The 15,776-nt window shown below is 47.8% G+C and overlaps 2 protein-coding genes and 1 pseudogene across 3 annotated transcripts in view; 1 reads left to right on the forward strand and 2 right to left on the reverse strand.

Moving 5' to 3' along the window:
• The window catches only part of LOC100944312, an 8,380-nt pseudogene extending 5,320 nt beyond the window's left edge, over window positions 1-3,060 (forward strand). The window contains exon 2 of the transcript XR_002774286.1: window positions 2,857-3,060. The product of XR_002774286.1 is annotated as a ubiquitin carboxyl-terminal hydrolase MINDY-2 pseudogene (transcript). The remainder of the gene's footprint in view (window positions 1-2,856) is intronic.
• Window positions 3,061-10,921: 7,861 nt separating this feature from the next.
• FGFBP2 (fibroblast growth factor binding protein 2) lies at window positions 10,922-11,599 on the reverse strand. Its single transcript, XM_003793489.2, has one exon. The coding sequence runs from the start codon at window positions 11,594-11,596 to the stop codon at window positions 10,922-10,924; it is 675 nt and encodes a 224-aa protein (XP_003793537.1). The 5' UTR covers window positions 11,597-11,599.
• A 2,414-nt stretch (window positions 11,600-14,013) lies between these two features.
• PROM1 (prominin 1) overlaps window positions 14,014-15,776 on the reverse strand; it is a 79,943-nt gene continuing 78,180 nt past the window's right edge. The window contains exon 26 of the mRNA XM_023515338.1: window positions 14,014-14,544. The gene's annotated coding sequence lies outside the window, so the exon portion shown is untranslated. The remainder of the gene's footprint in view (window positions 14,545-15,776) is intronic.

Genomic DNA, 15,776 nt, shown 5'->3' on the forward strand with positions numbered 1-15,776 from the left:
CTCCTTGAGCTGTCCCTGTCCTAGTCCCCAGACCCGGTGAATGTCCCTGCACCTGGAGAAAGGAGCTTTGCATATGTGATTAATTTAAAGATTCTAAGATCGGAGAGGATTACCCCAAGTGGGCACAATGTAATCGGAAGGATCCTTTAAGAGAGATTTGGGAGGCCACAGGGAGAGGACAATCCCAATGGGCGGGAGGAGGCAGCACGAGGCCTGAGTGGGAAGGAGAGAGAGAAAGGGAGAGAGGGAGACGAGAGAGGGAGGGGGAGAAAAACACAGACTGCCCCTGACACCACAAAAGTTGGCCAGGGCAGCCCCTCGACTTTAGACTCCTAACCTCTAAAACTGTAAGAATTGTGACAGATTTGTGTGTTTTAAGCTACTGAGTTTGTGGTACTTTGTAGGAATCAAATACAACTGGCACTTGTGCAACTCATTCCATTAAAACATTAAGTCACTACTACCTTTAAAACAACAGTTAAAAGAATGAGGCTCTACCCTATATCATCTCTTCCTTTTTCCCCCTCCAATCCCTAAGGATTGTTCGCACACATACATCAGCATCGCACGAAAATACCTTCCCCCTACAATTTTAACACAGAGGAAGGCATTACCCTTTGCCGCCAAATGCCACCAAGATTATCAGTGTCTGTGTCCCGACTGATTTTTGGAGAATGAAAATGAGAGAGGGAGAAAACAGGGGGTGCTTAAGGGAAAGGATAGAAAGTGGGGTATAGAGTGCTTCCTACAGCTGCTTTAAGTGTAGTTCGGTGGCATTGCTACTTTTTACCTCTGCTCTCAACATAATTTCACTGTTGATGTTAGTAATAATTCTTGAGCCCAACAACAAACATTTCAAAGACATGGATCTAGCATTTAATGTTGTTTCTGCTCAGCCTGAACTTTGTAGTTCTGTTGTCAAAGAGAATCCAGTAAAGGGATCTGTAAATATAGAAAATAGAGATATACTGTTCATACCAACAAGCACCTAACATACTTAATTAACTATATGGCTGCTTAGAAATATTTCAATGTGTTTAGTTTAGTCTTCAACATAACTGGTAAGGTTTTCTTTCTTTTTTTTTGCAAGGTTTAAGGGAAGGGGTTTGGGGGGGGCGGGGCTGGCTTTCAACCCACCACCTTTGACATACGGAGCCAGCGCCCTACTCCTTTGAGCTACAGGTGCCGCCCGGTAAGGTTTTCTATGAAATAAATTCTTGTTTTGTTTTGTTTTGTTTTTTTCTTCAGACAGAGTCTCTCTTTAATGGAATGAGTTGCACAAGTGCCAGTTGTATGTCACCCTGGGTAGAGTGCCATGACATCACAGCTCACAGCAACCTCAAACTCTTGGGCTTAAGCAATTCTCTTTCCTCAGCCTCCCAAGTAGCTGGGACTACAGGCACCTGGCACAACACTGGGCTTTTTGTTGTTGTTATTGTTGATTAGCAGGCCCAGGCTGGATTCATTCGAAACTGCCGGTCCCGGTGCATGTGGCCGATGCCTTAGCCACTGACCTACAGGCACCAAGCCACAAAATACATTTTTATCCCTCCATTAGAACACCACCTCCAATTTTTAGGAAAAATTTATTTTTATATACAATTATAATTTTACGTTTTACTAAGGAAAACTTTCCAACTTCATGCCTTTATACAGCTTTAAAGTGCTCTGAAGAACATACGCTTTTCAACTCTTTTTTTTTGTGAATCTTAAATTCACAGAGCTCCACAAAGAACATACTAGACAGCCTGGCACCAACATTAAAGGGCTTCAGGGGGAAAAAAGGCCTGCAAAGGCCTGGCTGAAGTCAGGGAGAGCTTCAGGTAAAAGGCCCGGAAAGGGCCTAGCTGAAGCCTGAATGGAGCCCACACAGGCCATATTTCATTTGCTAAGTTCCTAGTGGCTATAAAGTACCAGGATCTATTATCTGGAAAATATTAGTTGCTGTAAAAAAAATAAACAAATAAAGCTCCATCTGTCAGGGCTTAACATTCTGGAAGATCATTTCCGCCTTAAAAGAAGTCCATCCATAGTGGCTTTTTGCTGATAGAATTCCACTGTTGATGCTGTAGCCCTGGCTCTTTCAAACTTAGTGACTGCAGTTAAGTTGAAGACCCAACTCATGGTATTCTGTCTTGGACACGGCTTATCTTTTTCTCAATCTGTTTGGCACCAAGTGTCAAAGGTTGGAGTGCCTGGAAGGTCATTTTGACTTCCAAAACTTGTTTTCTGTCCTGAATTCTCCCACTATTTGCCACCTAGAGATGGGTGACAAGAGAGGACAGCCAGTTACTACCATACCCAGACAGCCCCATCCTGCATTGGTCCCCTCAGAAGCTAAGGACAGAGCTGGAAATGCACATGGACATCTCATCTTGAGCAGAAGCAGAGCATTCCAGAGTGGACAGTCTGGTCCCTCAGGCGAGCTCTCCTCATGCAGGTACATTGAGAGCCCTTGGTGCCTCTCATGTTCACTCACAGGAACAGGCTCCAGCTACCTGGAGACCACTCCCAGGAATCCCTTGAGGATGCTCAGGCTTGGTTTCCTGATGACTCCGCTCAACGAAAAGGGGAGGGTGTCCACTTGGTGGCTGCAGCCATTTAGCCCCAGGGTCAATGCTGGACGAGTGACTGCTAGAGGAGCCCTGTGAGCTAAATAGAAGGCCAGCACTCTTGCCTGAGACAGGACTCCTAAGGACCAGACATGCCGTCTTTCACCTTCTCTTGGGCACAGGTACCTGACTGGTGACAATTCACTGGTATGTTAGAGAGACTCCTCTGTGAGGCTGCAAGGTACAGAAGCAGCCACTGCCACCTGTTGAGGCATTTTCGTACCCCTTATGCGTGTGCTCACAGGGATATCTGTACTCCTATGGCACTGAGTGGAGCAAAGTGGGTGATGGAGGCTGTGCAGCCCTGCCGGCCTTCACCACCACTCCCACTGTCAGCCTGGGCAGCAGGACTTCTGCCACTAACACCATGGGTTCAAAGTCAGGCCTTGTCTGTGTGCTGCTGAGACTGAACCAGCTTACCTGGGCTGTAGAATCTGTCAGTAGTTGATTGCTCTGTCTGCAAGTGACGCTCTTAGGTCCAGGGTGGAACCCTGTCCTCTGCTGCCATCTGGTGGCTATGATTGGCATGCAGCGTTGTTGACACGACTGTCATGGAGTTGCCCCCTGTGTGACAGGCGGGTTCTGGACACACAGACATGGGGTTGCAGCACTGCAGATTGCACCGTGCCTGTCCTTTACTACCCAGGACACTTGGGGTTAGAGGATGCTGCACTGTTCACTGCAACAGGACCCACCAAGTGCAGATGCCACCATCAGCATCACAGCATACAGATATGTGGGGGACAGTAAGAGATGAACGTGCTAGCTCAGAGGGAAGCAGAGATCAGTCCTCCATGCCCGTGATTTCAACCTCAGCTCTTTTTTCTTCTATTGACCCTAAAGCTTGAGGATCCTGAGTGGGGACTGTCTCTTCCTGGGTCCATAAGACCCCCTAAGGTGCCAACATCCTAAGATACAAAAAGATTAAACACATGATTAATACAATGAGCTAGGCCATAAAGTCGGGGGCCTGAAGGTCACCAGCATGCTCTGTTCTCATAGCCCACATCACTGTCTTCTGTGCGTGCTTCATTTTCTCCTTATGGTTGGAAACATGGGTGACACCAGTTCTGAGCTGCAGGGTGAAAGTTCTTAGGGATAGACTTTGTAAGCTGGGCTTGAGTTGTATTCCTGCCATCCGACTCCTCAGCCAGAGACAAAGAGCAAATTGTGTATTTAGGTATGAGATATGCTGCCAATTTAATGGCCTCACGAATCCCTACCACAACTCTCCTCGTAACAACATACCCTCTCTATTCTCCCTACTTCTGGCCCCTGCTCTGGGGTCCTTGAGGGCCACCATCTAGAGAACTCTGAGATAACAGAGGCCGCCAATCTCAAATGACTAAGGTGTAGAAATTCTGCTCTGAGACTTGGAGAAGGGACAGGTATAAGCAAGGTCACTGCCAGCCCTGGCCAGCTTATGACCTGAGATTTTACACACACTGTGTCAAACAGTCATCAGAGTGTGATAAGAGGAGGGACAGAGGAGGGTGTGACAAGAGGAGGGGCAGGTTTGATTTAACAAATGACCCCTCTCCTTTTAATTCAAATGCCCCCCTCTTCTTTTAATTCAATGATCTGAAAGTAGAAAAGGAATCAGTCACCTTTTCCAGTCTGTCTTTAAAACAATCATCTGAGTGAATTCAATAACTCAATTTGTCTCAGAACACGTCATGCTTCACAGGACTGCAGTTAATGAAGAGCAGGAAGAACGTTCCTAAAGAACACTTTTTGCCTGCACTGCTCAAGTCTGATGTGACATTGGAGGGGGCTAGGAAGTCTTGTGGCTGTTCCTTAAACAACGTATTTCTTATATTTCCCCCAAAGTCATTGGATATTTTTTGACATCTTAGAAATTAAAGTTGGAAAAGACTTAAGATCTATTAAAAACTAATAGCTAGGCCAGGTGCAAGTGGTTCACGCAGCATTCTGGGAAGCGGAGGCAGGAGGTTCCCTTGAGCTCAGGAGTTCAAGACCAGACTGACCAAAAGCAAGATTCTATCTCTACTAAAAATAGAAAAAACTAGCTGGGTGTAGTGGTGAGTGCCTGTAGTTCCTGCTACTTGGGAGGCTGATGCAAGAGGATTGCTCGAGCCCAGGAGTTTGAGGTTGTTGTGAGTTAGGCTGAGGCCATGACACTCTACCCAGGGGGCAAGGAAAGACTCTATCTAAAAGAAAGAAGAAGGAAGGAAGGAAAGAAGGAAGGAAGGGAGGGAGGGAAGGAAGGGAGGGAAGGAGAGAGGGAGGAAAGAAAGAAGCATGACCTGAATATACTTGCAATTAACATGCTGCAAAGAATTTCATGCTCATGTGTGGCATCTGTGGCTCAAGGAGTAGGGCACTGGCCCCATATACCAGAGGTGGTGGGTTCAAACATGGCCCCAGACCTGGCTCAAAACTGCAAAAAAAAAAAAGAATTTCATGCTCACACTTCTCTTAGCTGTGTTGTTCAAAGCATATAGACCCCAATCATAATTTATGCATCTCTAGGAATTTCTCAGATCCTTCTCCAGGCAGTGGGACTGTTGGGTTAGGGTTAGAATAACTGACCCATTACCCAAAGTGGCTCAAAGTTCAAACATCCTCTGAGTCATTGACTGTAAGAGGAAGATGGATTCACAGTCGTGTGGGTCAATTCTGTAAGCTGATATATATCAATTTGATTAATTTGACAAATATTTGCTGAGAGCCTAACGAACCCCAAACAGGGTAAGTGTCCCAGCTAATCCTGTGAGGCTTGTATACCGAAAGCCACGAGCTTTGGGACTGCGTGGACCGGGATTCTCTACTGTCCTGTGTGGGAGTCAGGTTCATAGCATAGGTTAGGTCAAGCATTTCTAGGGGGCTTCTTGACCAGAGTCCAAGTTTCTCAACCCCCTGAGGCTACAATAGCCTGGTGGTCTGCACAGGATGGTTGGCACCCGGCAGGCTCAGTGCCGGAATTCTGGGGGCCCTGTTGATCAGAGTCCAGGATCTTGCACCCCACTTCAGGTGCTACAGATGGCCTGATTTTTATCTGGTGGCTGAGAATAAAATGCCTAGCAACCAAAGATTACCACTGCCCTAGTCCTGCTCAGGCATAGAGAGAAATCCCTGAAGGCCAGTCAGGCAAGTCTATCCCCAGTCTGTAAAGTGTGAGTTGTCATCATGAGGGGCCTGCATGACTTTCCCTGCCTTTGTTTCTCTTCTTCTGACTGTTAATGATTACTTGGATTAAGTTTATGCATTAACATGATTTATGATTTTTGATTGAATAAAGAGGCCAATGGGAGAATGGGCCGAGGCTGCCCTTGAGATGCTGTGAGTTACAGTGCCCGCCTCTCACGGGTTCCCATTGGTGATTTCACCTGAGATAACTGAGTCTGAGTGTTTTCTCCAATCAACTGCCCTCAGTGCAGATCCTGGCAAAGGTGGCGGAGACCCAGCCCCCATAGTCCTGATTCTTACAGGCCGTGGACAATGAACTTCTCTACCCTTTCACAGCCCTTAGTTTATGATTGAGAATGAAACTAGTCACCTCAGAGGAATGCGATGAGCATTGTGCCTGGGAACAAGGGTACAGCACCTTTATGAGTCACCAACGTGATGAGCCTGTTACAGTAGATGTCTGGGGCCCGTGCATTTGGGCAAACCTCCCCCGACTCCACCACCCCACAGCCTTCTGTGTCTCCTCAAACACTCATCAAATGTGTCTCCTCAGTTTCCCCCACACACTGAGGTCCTGGGAGACGGGACCCTGACCAGCGTCTTGCTCCATGCTTGGGACACGGTAAAGGATGAGGAACTATTTGTTAATTGTGTGAAACACACACAGAGGCCGAGTTAGTCGGGTTCTACCCAGGCTGCACATCAGACTTCCTGGGAATTGCTGGGATTCCCCAGAGATTCTGATTTCTATAGGGCTGTGCTTCTCTGCTTTGGCTTCACATTAGAATCAGTGGGATGGGGGGACGGGGTAAGGATTTAAAATCCCACATGCTCAGGACCCATCCCTGACCCGTGACACCATCATCTCTGGGGGTGGGACCCAGGCATCGGCATTTTGGAAACGTTCCCCCAGGTGACTCCGTTACGCATCTGGGATTGGGCATCGCTGGGCTGGATGGGGAGACAGTTTAAGTGCCCGAGGACTGGATGATGGATGTGTCCTTAGGGAAGACAGAATTAGCAGGAGACTGAGTCACCTTTTGCCTATACCTAATAAAATATCTTTTCTGTCCTTTCCAACGTTTGTTGACTTAATTCAGTTGCTGAGTGTACAGGCTGCTGTCTTCCACGCTCACGTCTCTGTCTTTTGGCTCTTGGCCACTGCTATGGAGTGACTGTGCTGGGTGGAATAGCATCCCCCCAGAACTCATGTCCATTTGGACACAGGGGTATCAGGTCTTTTTTCTTTGTTGCCACACCTGGGAAGAAGAGTTGTCTTGGGCCACACATTAAATACACAAATGCTGATGAGCCAAAGAAAAGGCGCATGCGTGCTTTTCACAAGCTTGGACAGACAGGCCCAGCAGCAAGGGGCATGCGTGCTCTTCACAAGCTCCGACAGACAGGCCCAGCAGCCTCAAATGATCTGCGCATGGCCCAGGCCGCGGGCTGGACACACCTGAAACCGGTGAATGTGACCTTATTCAGAAACAGGGTGTTTGCGGACATAATGAGAGTAAGACCAGGTCATTCTTGATGAGGATGGGTCCTAATCCAGTGATTGGTGTCTTTATAAGAAAAGGGGAATTTGGACAGACACACCAAAGAACACTCCAAGGGTCAGTGTGACCTGCCAGCTGTCAAGTGTCTACAAGCCAAGGGACAGCAGAGGGTCCCAGCAGTGTTAAGACACTAGGAAAGGAGCAGGGGGCAGATTCTTTCTCACACCCTCCAGAAAGAGCTGACCTTGACCACAGCTTCACTGTGGACCTTTCCTCCCCTCCTTGATTGTGAGAAAACACTTTGCTGCTGATTTCTTGTAAGCCACCTAACTCGTGTCATTTGTCCCAAGAGCCCTAAGAAAACAGTACAGTGACTTAATTGACATCTCTAGCAGCAAGGTAGAGTCTTTCTTAAGACTGGAGTCATATTTCTGAAATCATTTATTTATTTATTTATTTTTGAGACAGAGCCTCAAGCTATCGCCCTGGGTAGAGTGCTGTGCCATCACAGCTCACAGCAACCTCCAACTCCTGAGCTTAAGTGATTCTCCTGCCTCAGCCTCCTATGTAGCTGGGACTACAGGCGTCCATCACAGCGCCTGGCTATTTTTTGGTTGCAGTTGTCATTGTTCTTTGGCAGGCCCAGGCTGGATTTGAACCTGCCCGCTCTGGTGTATGTGGCTGGTGCCTTAGCCACTTGAGCTACAGGCACTGAGCTCTGAAATCATTTCTTTATTTTTCACACGCTTGGCTGCTAGTTAATGAAGCTGCTCTGACTACAAGTCAGTGTCGTCACGCAAAGTGACAAATTCATGTCGTGTTCAGGATAGACTGGAAACGAATGCATATGTTACACGTTTAAACTCTCAGAGAAGGCTGAGATCAATGAAGCCAAACTTCTAAAGATAAGAAATCAATGGGCGCTTGTCCATCTTGAACTCGTCAGCGCCTGTTTCCTGTGGAGCTGCTGAAGTCCGGCCTCCTGACGGGAAGGCCTTTTCCAGTCTTCAGAGATACTGCAGATGGAGAATGTTTGCACGTGGGTGGGATTAGAGATTCCCTTCGCCCAGTGTGGGAACACTGGGTGGAAACCGTCCCAGTCCAGGAGGAGAGTCAGCTCTGAAAGAAAAGATAAGGGGTGGAGGTGAAAAATTATTTGTTTGTTGTCACCGGCTGAATTGTGACCCTCCCAGAAACTGTCTGTTGAAGTCCTAATCTTAGTAACTCAGAGGGCATGTGAACGCATCTAGACCAGAGTTTTTCAACCTTTTTTATCTCACAGCACACTTGAACCTATAGTTAAACTTCCACAGCACTCTTGAATTACGTTAATTGTAAAAGAAACAGAAAAAAAAGAGTATGCTTACTATGCTTTGAACTTCTTCTGAAAATAATTTAATGATCTTTAAACATTTTTGCGGCACACCTAAGGTCTTCTGACAGTGAACCAGTGTGCCATGGCATACGGGTTGCAAATCGCTGCACTAGAGCCAGAGCCTTTAAAGAGGTGACTGAGGTTAAATGGGGCTGTCAGCGTGGCCTGTAATTCACTGAAGTTGGCGTCCTTGTAAGCAGAGATTAGGACACAGAAACACATAGAAAACGCCAGTGAGAAGTTACTCCTCTGCAAGCCATGGGGAGGGGGCCTCAGAGGACACCCAGCCTGCAGAGACCTTGATCTTGGACTTTCAGCCTCCAGAATTATAAGAAAATTAATTCCTGTTGTTTAAGCCACCCAGCCCATAGCATTTTGCCATGACAGCCCTAATGAGCTAATACAGTGGTCACAGGTGGCTGATGTCCAGGCACAACACATTGTTCTCAGCTTTAAGCCCGTGTGTCTGTGTCAGCCCTGGGTGGGTTTGTATAAATCCACACATGGCTATTCCTCTGTTAACATGATTTATCTCTGGATGACAGGATTGGGGGGAATTTTTTTTTTAAATGTTTGTACTTTTCTGTTGTGCTTGATTATTTTTTTAAATAATTTATGTGCTTTCTTTGCACAAAGACAACTTTCCCAAAAAGTCTGCTTTCAAAAGAAAAAAGAAACAAGCCGTTCTCCTCAGTAGTAATTATTTGTTTCTGGCCCAGCTGGCTCCTTTTCTCCTCTGGGACAGGTCTGGGACAGACCCAGAATATTAAACGAGCAGGAAACACTAGGCCAGCTTCAGCGAGACGCAGTAGCTCCTGCAGCCCCAGCGCTCTCAGAAAAAGGCAAATTTGTTTTATGACATTAGGTGTCCAAGTAACCTTGACTAGGACATCTGCATTTTTCTCCCCATTTTTCTTACATAGAAAATATGAAAAACCTCAGAATCTCTCTTTATAAACTCAAACTGCACAAATAAGCCTGGGGTCACCTGGGAATTAGCTCCTTTCTGGTGTAGAAAATGAATGAAAAGAGCTACGTTTAGGGACAGGGATCAGTAACAAATCTTGTTTTCACAAGACAAAAAGTGTAATCTCATGAAAGCAGTGCTTGGAGCTGATTAAATCTGTTAATTTTAGTTGGATTTTCTCTTCTGCAATGAAAAAAATGAGTAAAGATTGGAGACCTTTGAAAATTATTTGACCCAAATCTTCCTCCCCGCACGACCCCCTTCCCTCTTCTGCGACAGAAAGGAACTGAGAATGAGCCGGTGTGGTGCCCCCCCCCCACAACAAAGTTGGGGCTCAAACTCAGGTCTCCAGGCACCCGAGAGCAGTGTCTCCCTGTCCAAGCTCCAGAAAACCCTTTTCTTCCATATCAGCTCTAACAGGCGAGTCCCACGTCTGTCCGCAGGCCCCATCCCCTGCACTGAACCAACCCCACCTGGTGATTGTGGACACAGGACGGATGTAAGGTGTGGACACACACCAGACAGCAGTGACCAGTCACATGCCCCCAGGCAACCTCTTGCATCTCTTGCCCTGGCTACAAAGAAGTGCAGCAAAGACTTCGTTTAGTGGGATCAGTCTCCAATCAGAATTCCAAAAGCCTCCGTGTAACCGCAAGTTGGGACCGTCCAAGGGGGATCTCAGCTTTGGCCATACATTCAAATCACTTGGGAGAGGAATGTTCATTCCTGGGCCCCAGAGGCCTTGGACATCGATTAAATAGTCTGGGTGGGGCCTGAGCAGCAGCAATTTTAGAGTTAATTTTGGTTGCTTGGTTTTGGGGGTGGGGAGACAGGGCTGGAGTGCCAGAGTTCTGTGGCCCTAGCCTAGCTCACAGCATCCTCAAACTCCTGGGCTCAAGCCATCCTCCTGCCTCACCCCCCGGACTAGCTGGAACTACAGGTGCCCACCACAACACCTGGCTAATTTTTCTATTTTTAGTAGAGACAGGCTCTCTCTCTTGCTCAGGCTGCTCTTGAACTCCTGAGCTCAAGAGAGCTCTGGCTGGGCCTCCCAGCGTGGTGGGATTACAGACATTAGGCCACCATGCCCGCCATCAGCACAGTTTTAAAAACTTCCTTGGTGGTTCTTGTGGGCCACGTGGGTCAAGTGGCAGTACTGATGTCCTCAGCCAGAGACCCCAAGCCCGCCCCCAGAGCCACCCAGAGACTCCGATGCAGTCACACGGCTGTGAGAGTGAGGTGTCCCCCGGCTAGTCTCTGTGTATGAGGGAAGGCAGGTGTCTTACCTGGGTGGGCCAGAGGGTCCTTTATCATTTCAGCCCTGGAAGAATCTCAGGAGAAAGGCACACAGGGCCTGGAGGGGCTTCCAGCAGTGCTCCCAGGCCGCCTTCTCGGCTTCCTGGTTCCCGGCAGACCTGGGTCCCGCCGGGGTGGCCGTGACCGTGGTGCGGGTGGTGGGTTTCGCTTCCTGCAGCTTTTTCACGGAGTTCTCTCCCCACTGCGTAGCTTCACTGGGTTTTGCGGGGGTCCCAGGCCTGGAAGGGGGCTTCTCCACCTTGGCAGTCTTAGGGTGCTGCTCGGGTGCGGGGCTGCCCGCGAGGCTGGAGGCCACCTGCCGCATGTGCGCCTGGGGCCCGGCCACCTGACACACGGGTGGCCTCAGCACCGGAGCCCCAAGGCATGGGTGGCTGAGGAGCCTCAGCTCCCGCAGGGCCTGGTCCCAGTAAGCCTGGGGGTCGTCCACGAAGGCCTGGCACACGCCGGGCTGCCCGCTGTACTTGCACCAGTACGGCCCCCCCTGGTCCTGGCAGTGAACAAGCAGCTGGACGTCCCTGGGTCCCAAGCTGCTGTGGCGCATGGTGCAGGAACCCCCGCCTCCAGTCTGGAAGTGGAATTCCTCCCCGCTGCGTCCTTGCTTTTGCTGAGGGGCCTGTCCCCAAGTTCCCAGGCAGGACAGGGCCAGCAGCAGAAGGCAGGGGAAGAACTCCATGGTGACTGATGCTGCCACCACCCTGCCTGCAGGCCTGCCCCGGGAGCCGGAACCCCAAAGCGGCAAGCCACCCTTTAAAGGGCGCTGCACAAAAGGCTCTTTTTTCTGCATGTGTGACAGGGTGTTCCGCAGGAGGAAAACAGAAGCAGACCTGGGACACGGAACATTTGGCAAGAGGGGAGCGGCCCCCAGGACCCACCTGGCACAGGGAGGTTTGGGTTTCCTGAGGGCAGCAGGGAGCCCGGCTCAGCCACACACAAGGCCCACACAGGGGCTTGAGGTTGAGGGTTTTGCGTTTTCCAACTGCGGGGAGCTGGCTCTATACTTGGACTGCCTAAGGGAACGGCCTTCTTAGTCAACACTGGGGACATTCCAGGTATGGCAGAGAAGTTCTGGACAGAGAGGTTTGTCGCTCAGCGCCCCCCCCCGACCCCCTTGGGCTCCCTGTCTCAGGGTGCCGGTCTTGTGAACCCAGGTCTTGTGAGATAGTCTAGCAAGTGCAAAAAAACCCTGAGGTTTTTTTTAAAAGAAGGGACTGTGGGAGCATGTGCTGTGTCCATAGCCCACACTTGGTGTGTCTCCTCAATTTTAAGTATTGTTATTGTACTAAATTTAAAAAAAAAAAAAGTGCAACAGAAATAGAAAATAACTTTTGAATTTGTGTCAAGAATTATATTTGGACATAGTCACCGCTGTCTTTCTATGACCCTTTCAGAGGGCTCTGCAGAGTGGACCAAAGGTAGCAATTTACTGTTGGGGCTGGGGTTAGTGTTGGCAAATGTTAGGTGCCCATGTTGACCATGAGGGTTGTCCCCTGGTAGTCCCACGTAGGCTGGTTAGTGTCTTACACGGCCTCCTGTCCACCTGGACAGTCTCAGCCCTGAGACGACCCAGTGAGGCTGGGACTACAGCCAGCCCCAGCTTCCACGGCCACATGTGCTCGGGGGCATTCCAGGCTTCTCAGAAGAGGGGTCACCCCAGCCTGTTGGGGAGCAGGGAAACTTCAAGACAAGTCAATCTACCAGGTTAAAGAGGGGTGCAGGCAGGTTTTTGAGACAGATGGAACAATGCCTGTAAAAGGGTGTTCTGTTGAAATAATGTGGGTGACTAGAGATGAGAGACAGGCCGGAGAGATGTCCCAGGTAAGGGGCCCACAGCCCCGGCACCAACCCACAAGGCCCAGATTTCTTTTTTTCTTTTGAGACAGAGTCTCACTTTATCACCCTAAGTAGAGTGTTATGGCATCATAGCTCACAGCATCCTCAAACTCTTGGGCTTGACAATCCTCTGGGCTCAGCCTCCCAACTAGCTGGGAATACAGGTGCTAACACTATGCCTGGCTAGTTTTTTTAAGTAGAGATAGGGTGTCGCTCTTGCTCAGGCTGGTCTCAAACTCCTGAGCTGAAGCAATCCACCTGCCTTGGCCTCCCAGAGTGCTGGGATTACAGGTGTGAGCCTTTGTGCCTGGCTCCTAATTTCTTTCTGTCTTTCTTTCTTTCTTTTTTTTGAGACAGAGTCTTACTACGTTGCCCTGGGTAGAGTGCCCTGGCATCACAGCTCACAGAAACCTCCAACTCTTGGGCTCAAGTGATTCTCTTGCCTCAGCCTCCCAAGTAGCTGGGACTACAGGCACCCACCACAACGCCCGGCTATTTTTTGGTTGTAGATGTCATTGTTGTTTGGCAGACCCTGACTGGATTCAAACCCACCAGCTCCGCTATATGTGGCTGGCACCCTAGCCACTGAGCTACAGGCACCGAGCCTTCTGGCTCAAAGTTTCATCATTTAATACTTGACAGCCTCTGGGTCTACTCAAGGAAGCAACATATAGACCATGTTTGCCAAGTTCTTTTTTATTGAAATGAAATCATGACATAATGAAAAGACTTAGGGAAAAGGCTCTATCTTGAATTTTCCGACATGGATGTTAAATTTTGTTTGACCTGTTTTTCACTGCTATTCACTTTTGATAATGACAAAAACCAACATAAAGGCCTAAAGCAAACTCATATTTACTTTGTGCTTTTGTAGATTTTTTAAGGAACAAAATACCAAGTAGAGGGATCGTGACAGAACCTTGTCATATTTCATTTCAGAATACTCATCAATAATCAAATGCTAGTCGTGTTGGCTACACTCGAATTAATGTTTATCCTAACAAATCAGAAAACCTAACAAATCAGTGTACATCTTAATTAGCGAAAACTACTGTCTTTCTAAAGAATGGCATTTCTTTCAAAGTGTCTCTCTCTCTCTGGTTTGAATTTGCTGGCTGGAGTTAAGCTGGCCTCCCTGTGTTTTTGTAATCTATTTCTAAATGGAACATGAAGAATCACTGACCAAGTAGACGAAAATCTCTGAGAGGAAAGATACACTGTTGGTTTCATCCATTTCCAGTGAAAATGGATAATTTTCAACAGCACCAGTAAGTCAACACTGACCCAATCGTTAAGTACATTTAGGAGAAAATCCTATAGTATTCATTGGTTTAAAAAATTGCAATTGTGGTAACAAAAGGTATGTACAATATTTACTATACACAGAATGCATCTTTCCTGTGAGCTGGTCTGTGTTAGCACGTGCCACACAGGACGATATGTGAGAAGCTGAGCCGTGACACTGGACTAGCTGGTGGATACGGAAATGCATCCCATGGGAACCAACACCCCATAGGTTGTAGTGTCTCAATAAAAACCCAGTGTAAAAAAGGGAAATATAAAAATAAACGAGGGAGGGGGAATCATCCTTGAAGAGTGATGGACACACGCACTATAATGTGATTCTGTACATCGCTAACAAAGCACTACCCAGAGGCCAATGGCGCCATTTCCTTGGTGCCCGCCTGAGTCACTACGTTGCCGCCGGCCTTCTTCCTGGCTTCGGAAAGTCCTGGCAGGCCCAGAAACTGTCAAAAGTCTGTGGTCTTTTCCACTTTGAGTATCTTGATGCTGAAATCAATGTCGAACACATTTTTAGAAATTAGTTTTGGATTTCTAAAGAGAAAAGTAGAAATGCATGGGGCTAAGATAGTCCCCACCAGCAGCTCAAGAACTACAGAAAATAGAAGCTTGTTTAAGAGACAGTGGGTCTTGGAATTTGTTATAGAAATGAACAAAAAAACTTTTAAATCCATAATACTCAAGGTACGTGGTCGGTACCTGGATTACACAGATATATAAATCTTTTCTTTATTCTAAGAGACAAGGTCTTGCTGCGTTGCCCAAGCTGGAGTGCAGAGGCTGTTCAAAGGTGGCACAGGGCACTCGCAAACTCCTGGACTCAAGTGTCCTCCCTCCTCTCCCAGCCTCCCAAGTAGCTGGGACTACAGCTGCACAACACCACACTGGGCATTGTTTTTTGCTATAGTCATATCATCATTGTGTGTGTTAAATATTGCCCATGCATGTGTATATACATATATATATATACACACATTTAGAGAGACAGTCATTGTACTATATGTCAGATATACACAATCGTCCCTTGGTATCTGTGGAGCATTGGTTCCAAGACCACTAGGCACATCCTAGTGATATACTTTAAATCACTCTTAGATTACTTATAACACCTCACACAATGTGAATGTATTCAAAATTGTTATACTGTATTTTAAAATTTTGTATTATTTTTATTGTTGCATTGTTTTTTTTGTTCGTTTGTTTAAGACAGAGCCTCAAGCTGTCACCTTGTATAGAGTGCTGTGGCATCATAGCTCACAGCAACCTCCCTCCAAATTTTGGGCTTAAGCGATCCTCTTGCCTTAGCCTCCCAAGTAGCTGGGACTACAGGAGCCCGCCACAATACCTGGTAATTTTTTTTGGTTGTAGTTGTCATTGTTGTTTGGCGAGCCCGGCTGGATTTAAACCTGCCAGCTCTGGTGTATGTGGCTGGCGCCTTAGCCACTTGAGCTACAGGCGCTGAGCCTACATTGTTATTTTGATTGTTTAGAGTATTTTCAATCCACAGTTGGTGGAGTCTGTGGATGTGGAACCTATGCTAGGTAGAGTGTCTATGAAATCATAACGTATAACCTACACACTGAACCTAGATTTTCCACTTAATGTATTCACTGTATTTTAATGCTCTAAAAACTATAATCTTATAGGCTCGGCGCCTATAGCTCAACCCGCTAGGGCGCCAGCCACGTACACCTAAGGTGGCGGGTTCGAATCCCCAGCCC

The sequence above is a fragment of the Otolemur garnettii genome, unplaced genomic scaffold, assembly GCF_000181295.1.
Source record: "Otolemur garnettii isolate 467f Iridium unplaced genomic scaffold, OtoGar3 scaffold00069, whole genome shotgun sequence".
NCBI lineage: Eukaryota > Metazoa > Chordata > Mammalia > Primates > Galagidae > Otolemur > Otolemur garnettii.

Coding starts and splice junctions, on each gene's coding strand:
- FGFBP2 (XM_003793489.2), bottom strand. CDS start 11,596: ATGGAGTTCTTCCCCTGCCTTCTGCTGCTGGCCCTGTCCTGCCTGGGA.